The sequence below is a fragment of the Triticum dicoccoides genome, chromosome 4B, assembly GCF_002162155.2.
Source record: "Triticum dicoccoides isolate Atlit2015 ecotype Zavitan chromosome 4B, WEW_v2.0, whole genome shotgun sequence".
Taxonomy (NCBI): domain Eukaryota; kingdom Viridiplantae; phylum Streptophyta; class Magnoliopsida; order Poales; family Poaceae; genus Triticum; species Triticum dicoccoides.
The window spans coordinates 174,392,218-174,399,082 of NC_041387.1; the positions used below are offsets into that span (position 1 = coordinate 174,392,218).

The 6,865-nt window shown below is 42.7% G+C and overlaps 1 protein-coding gene across 9 annotated transcripts; it reads right to left on the bottom strand.

Moving 5' to 3' along the window:
• Positions 1-551: 551 nt before the first annotated feature.
• LOC119295632 (O-fucosyltransferase 9-like) lies at positions 552-6,309 on the bottom strand. Of its 9 annotated transcripts, none has more exons than XR_005144125.1 (10): positions 5,805-6,309; positions 4,873-4,988; positions 4,283-4,505; positions 3,972-4,105; positions 3,457-3,545; positions 3,044-3,222; positions 2,355-2,958; positions 1,797-1,964; positions 1,472-1,662; positions 552-1,160 (listed from the first exon to the last, which is right to left on the bottom strand). XR_005144125.1 is itself a non-coding variant. In XM_037574072.1 (4 exons), the coding sequence occupies exons 2-4, from the start codon at positions 1,956-1,958 to the stop codon at positions 1,028-1,030; spliced, it is 486 nt and encodes a 161-aa protein (XP_037429969.1). In that variant the 5' UTR covers positions 1,959-1,964; positions 2,355-2,958; the 3' UTR covers positions 552-1,027. The 9 variants fall into 9 exon arrangements, 1 of the variants encoding a protein (XP_037429969.1); XR_005144131.1 differs by having other exon boundaries at positions 2,336-2,459; positions 2,699-3,222; XR_005144129.1 differs by adding an exon at positions 4,677-4,797 and having other exon boundaries at positions 2,355-3,222.
• Positions 6,310-6,865: the final 556 nt, after the last annotated feature.

Genomic DNA, 6,865 nt, shown 5'->3' on the forward strand with positions numbered 1-6,865 from the left:
AAGGGATCTTACATCAAATAAGGCATTACAACAAACATGGTGTTATCTTAGTAAAAGAAATTACATCATTAGAAGAGAAAGGGGAAGAAAACCAAACATGAGATTGTGATTAATACATCTAGGAGGAGGTCGTAGACATCACTGTGATCATTTTGTGGCCTGGGGAGCAAAGGATCCATGGTTTTTATATGCCTTGTCCGGGTGCTGGAGTAAATGACATGAAAACGTCATCTCTACCATCTCGATGGCTTAGACCCAGGGAGCCGGATGTTCATCTCGGCCCTCCCCAGCTTCCATCAATGGATTTTTATAGTCAGGGTTAAAGACTGAGAGGCCCTATGCATGTTCAAAGATGCGAGTAGCATATCCAATACATATCAAAGAAAAAGAAAAAAGAAGACCACAAACATCACAATCATTCATGACACAAAGAGGGGAAACAGACACCTCAACAAGATTCTTGAGGAAGTGCCCAAGGAAAGAAAAAAGAACGTTAGGTCTGAACTGTAAGAACATGCTCATAAATATGAATTGTCAAGGGCAAGATGAAATGCGAGAACAAGCACTGAGGAGTAATGATATACTGGAAAATTCCTTTCTTTGTTGTTGTTAGCCCTTGTTTTTTAATATACATTGAGGCACTCAGGTTGTACTCATATCTACAACCCAATCTCGTAGCTCTTTTCTTTAACAACCTACAGACAGATTGAACAAATGGAGATTGCTATATGGTGGACTACCTACAGATTACTAACTTTACAAAATCCCTCACATCTTCTCAATTTCTGATCCTATGGAATTCATTGTCATTAGGCACCTTTTGACCATTATATCCAGAATCGAACGGTTTGGGGTATGCCAGAGGGTTTTAGAATCTCCTGAGAAGCACCAAATGCTTTATTTCACTCCAGTTTTCATCATGACCATCAAATCCTAATCATGCAGTCAACAATGTCGTGCCTTTGGTGCCTTTGTTGCACAAAGGTAGAGGATATGCATACCTCAATTATGTATGCTAACGCCTAGATCATATTCCATCTTGTTGGCACATGCAATCAGGCATTGGGAAGGTGTATATGGAATCATTAGGTTTCCTGAATGTGATGCCCCTTATGTCACTATGGTGCAGTATTTCCAGCATGTGGTGCTTGAATCGACTCCTGCAGTTCAAAGAAACAATTTGAGTTTCATATACCACTATATCCATTTACATAGTTAAGCAAAGATGGGCAAATAATTAGAGCATGTATGTGTAGGTCAACTCGAAGATGTATTTCAATTTGTTAACATGGCTAATGCGTTCCAAAAAGTAGGCAATAGCTACAGTCTTGGATGGTGAAGGAATAACAAGGGCAGCGAACTGCTTCAGCAGTTTGATTTGGTGAAAGATTCCAACATATACTCAAAACTGAAACTGATTTGGTGTGATTTGTAATACTTTGTTGACGATATAATGGCAGCTCAAACTGACCTGATATTTGGGTCGTCAAAAGATAAGACCAGCTTCCGTTTGTCACGTTTTATTGCCTTTGCATTCCCTCCTAATAGGTAACGCCTGTGTCCCATCAAAAAGTGAGGGAAGTTCCACCCTTGAGTCGTCACAAACACTTCGCTCTGAACACAGACGGTGTAATCTAATGCTGCTAACCGAGAAGAGTACCCCTACAGAGAATAGGTTAGTAAGTAACGGTATGAAGATTCAATGTGAATTGATGAACAGTTCAATGCATGCATATTCATCTGACATTCGGAACAACATCCAGCTATGCTGATGGGATGGCTGGCGGAAACAATACCTCAAACTCAGCAAGCTCTTCAGACAATGCAAGAGTGTCCTTGGTTTGTAAAAGAGGGAACATCTGGCGAAGGGGAGCCATGTATTTTGCAGCATTGTATATTTTACCGGAGGCAACATAGAGGAAGGTTGTATTGTCAAACCCCATGCCTCGCAGCATCATACCAACCTGCTCAAATTCAGTCAGTTAACATATTAGCTCTAGTGAGTATATTTACATATTTGAAAGCTTCTAAATTTGTTCTGAATGCTACTAAAGAGACGCAACTGATGGCATTGAACTTAAAGGTTATTATTATTGACCTGAAGCATCACAAACTAAGCAACAAACTTCAATTCTAGTATAACAGGCCTAGGCAAACATTACAAAACACAGTGACACAGAGCCATACTAATTTCATGATACCAGTACAAAGAAAATCCCAGAATTCATAAAGTTTCAAAGACACACAATATCTGATAGTCACGACACCAACATGGGAGAGTCAGCTGACACAGACCAGAGGAAAAATACTGATGAATGCTTATGATTTAGCATACATTGCGATTAGCACTTGACCTCTTTCAGCTCATGTGAAGTACATGAGAGTTGGCTCAGCAGCTCCTTCCCTTGTATTATGCAAACACCAAGCTGCCATCATCATGCATTCACTCGCCCACAAAGCTGAAATAGGTCAAGAGGAGCAGTTTTCGAACTTGAGTAAGTTGAATGTATGTATTAGTTCCACCTTCCCAAAGAAGCTGCAAGCATTACTATGTGATGTTGGGAACGACAAAGCGAAACAAACATCGAGGATAGCTTGTGTAAAAATATACATTAGTATGCAGCAGATTGTTTATCTAAAGTAAATATCCTGAGAATACATTGGTACAGGTAACAAATTGGACATCTGAAGTTAGTACCTAGAAAATAAAGTCACAATGCATCTACATTGTAGCTTTAGCAGTTCATTAACCTAGGATTGTGTTGAGAGATGCATGTCGTCTGAGAGACAAAGAACTAAACATGAGCTGACAATGCCAATTGATCCATCCTTTACATTTCTCAGATGGAAGGCATGGGTCCTTGCACCAACAGGCAACAGGAAGTGGTGCCAGCAATTTTGGAATCACAGAAATTAGTATGGCATCAAGGTAGATAATAAGAAACACTAATATGGCGCCTGCAATTGTGAAAAAATAGAAATCAGTACGACATCGAAGTAGATAACAAACAACACTTCCTGATTTCTATTGTTTGTTATCTACCTCGATGTGTAACAAATAATTGATCTGGGGATGAGTAGGCTTTAGTTCGCATATTTGGTATGCTTCTTATATTATGATTGAAACGCAGTAGAACATCTTTTGGGAGTTCCTTCACAACTCTTACATGTTGTCTGAGTGTCCCGATAAAACGATCTTCATCAAAAATATCACTAAATTTGCTGAGAAACAAATCATCAGGAAGAACCAATATATATTAGAACAAGAAGTAGAATTTCAAAAATATTCACGGGTTTATAACTAACAGAAGTGAACTTTAGAAGTCAAACAAGCTGCTCTAGACACTAAAACAACGAGCAAGAGACAACTACTCCAGACAGACATCCATCATATAAAAATGCAATTATCTAATGTTAAGAAACAAAGTAGTGAGCAAACAAAATAGCACTAGTTACCTAGGATCGCGCCAAACGCTATTCAAATGAAATATTGGGATCACAAGAGTTGCATTAAGCAAGCTGGCCACAACAACTGCATCGCAGATCTGTATTGAGAAAAAAAATGGAACTACACACTGTCAATAATTATTACTCGTCATAGTGTGAAGGTTCTAAGGACTTTAAAATGAGACATCCACATCACAGCAACTGGTAGAGGCCAGAGTCTAATTCTCAAGCTCTCAGGTCAGAAGAAATATATCTCTCAACAGAAGATCTGATGGCATGTGACCAAAAAGATGAAAGCAAATATCGGTGATCTTTGGATGAATAATACAACTATGTATGTACAAAGATAGTACTAATGCCTTTCCAGTACAAAGTTATTGATGAAAGCCATCTCAATCAAAGTGATAGTACATGACTTCAAGTTACATAGTGGTGTCAATGGATTCATACGACATTGAACTTTTGTATAGGTAATAGCAATGGTATTGCTTGCTTGCTGTAGCTAACGTGGTCCAGGAACTTACAAAAAGACACTGTTGATTCAGACCACCATTTGCTTCAACTATGAGATAACCATTTGAAGTCGATAAATCTGTAAAGAGCCCAAAAATGATCCAGCCAGTCAGGTATTTAGCTTACTCCACTCCTCGCGGCGCCCCTGCAGCCAACACAATCATCATGAGACAATGTCTGGTATCTTCTTGTAGGAAATGGAAAAAGCAAAGAAAGAAATAGCAGATGCAATTGCCAACAAGACTATACTCACTTTCATATGATCTGAAACAAGAAAAATTTGCAAGGGGCATGAAGGGGAGAAGGATTGAGAGAAGCTCACCTTGACATCTTCCAAGATCCTCCCGTGTGCACCATCTTCAGCCGTCAGGATCTCATCCATGAAGATGCTGCTTTTCCCTATCTCCGACCTCTCCTCCACCCCGTGAGGCGTCCGCTGCCTGGTCTTCGGCCTCGCTGCTCCACCCCACACCGCTGGCCTCTTGGCCCTCCCCTGCTCTCTCCCATCCAACGCCGTGCCTGGATCGACCGGGGCGGAAAATAACCTGATATGACAAGTCAAGTTGGAATAAGATAATATAGCATTCCCCCAAAATTAAGGTATAGACAAACTCTGGAAACATGCAGGATTCATGGAGACGTCTCCCCTGAAATATATAAGCACGCCCAAATGTATGCATAAAAAAGAAACTGCTAAATTTTGAGAGGTATGATACCATCATCGACAAGAAATGTGTGTCCCACCCCCTAACACAGTTGAAATATTACTTCCAGTGTGCAGTGAAGTTGCCAACGATAATATCAGATCTCAAATATAGCTACTTCCATTCCTTGAACCTTACATGCATGTAAAATTAACTTCCTCTCAGTAGCAGAACATATAAACAACTTAAACATAAAGTGGAAAGTAACCTGCAATGCCACGCAGCATATATTGTTGCTCCATGACCACTGCCTAAAAAAGGACTTCCCGGTTCAGTGTTGCAGGTCCTCTTATATGTCACCAAGAGGAGGAAGGACACCTAGCCCTGCAAATGGAAGCAAATTCATAATGTTGCATGTCACCTTTCAAGGGATAAAAAGAGCAAAAATCGATTATATGTCGTTCCTAAGTCATTTGGCCATTTCAGCTAGACAGTGCGGCACGATAGATGATCCAAACAACATGGGACAATAGTTGATTCAACAACTGGAGATGTCTTTAGCGGGTCTCTGCGCCATTTGGTTATTCCTTGGATGAAACCTATTGTTGTATCACCCAGCCTAGTACCAATTCTTGTCGCAACAACAATCTCACCCAATCCTCCTTCAAGAGGATACACAAAGGATATCAGGACACCAAATTGTGTGTGTTGTAACCAGGAACCTTAATTTAGCAGCACTTTGTACAGCTGCAACTTGGTGTCATGAACTAAATTAGTGCATTACTTACACAACAGATATCAGATTAAGTAGAAGTCGATAGAAATTAGCAGAAGTGGGCAACAAAAATCAGCAGCCCATCACCTTGCAATATAGAACATACTTTCGCCGACCATCATAGATCATACCGCTAAACAACAATGTGCATCGTCCGTCCACTTGAATGATTATTTTTCAACAAAACAAAAGCACACATAGAGCACCAATTAGAAGGGATCTTGTATGGCAACAAAAAAACCATTTAGCCATTCATCGCCTGCTTACATGGTACATAGGCATTTAGGCTACACAAATCTTGTAGATATGTGTGTGCAGGGAGAGAGAGAGAGAGAGAGAGAGAGAGAGAGAGAGAGAGAGAGAGAGATCACAAATCCATAGATGTGTGTGTAGAAAAAGAGATTAGGAGCGGAGGGGAAGCTCACCATGGGGTCTCCCCATCCTCAAAATCTGCCTGTCATGCCAAGGAAGAGGCATGGAAAAGAAGGTGGGGTGGAGGCATAGGCGCTGCCGCTGCTCAGGGCAAAACAGAGGCGAGCCTGGAGGAGAGTCTGGCCTCCTCCCTGGCTGGGCGGCGGCGCCGCCTCTAGGAGGGCCGACCTGCTCCTTCACCTAGTTACCCACCTCCTCTTCCCCTGCCCCTTCACCCCACCACTGGGCTCGCCTAACCCGTGCTTGATCTGGAACCAACAATGAAGAGAAGGAAGACGAGGTAGAGGGGCTAGCGTGGTGGAGGAGGAATAGCAGGCGGCGGCGGGACTCCAGGGCGGAGGCCGTGGCGACGCGAGGAGGGGGTGGAGGAGAGGCGGCGGCAGGGCTCCAGGGCGGAGGCCGTGGTGACGCGAGGAGGGGGATGGAGGAGGGGAGCGGGAGGCTGTGGGGATCGAGGGAAAACAAGGCTAGGGTTTGTGTGACGGCTGGTGCGGGAGTGGGACGAGGCGGATTGGCTGCGGAAGCATGGAGCGGATTGGTCAAAACTGTCTGCACGCAGCCACGACTGACCCAGCCAACCAGAGCACGAGACGAGCCCACCCGTCATAGGCCAGTGGAAATGACCATGAAGTGAAAATCGATTTTAACTGTTGTGAAGATCCAACAGCTCAGGCGCGCCAGAAGCCAGATCGGACGGCCAACAAAGGAGTTGATCGAGGGAGCCTCCTAGAGGTGAGTTGGCTAGCCTCTTTTTTGTTTTAAATTGCCATGTCATGCCTCATTAAACCGGACATGCATCATACTTGTTTGTGCATCATGACATGTTTATGCTTGTGTGTTTACCATGTTGTTTGCTTCTTTCCGATTTGCTTCTCTTGTTAGCTTCAGTTTCGTTCCGGAGTTGTGAGAATTCGTTCGACTACGTTCGTTTGTCTTCTTCATGGACTCATTCTTCTTCCTTGCGGGATTTCAGGCAAGATGACCATTACCCTCGATATCACTTCTATCTTTGCTTGTTAGTTGCTTCGTTCTATCGCTATGTTGCATTACTGTG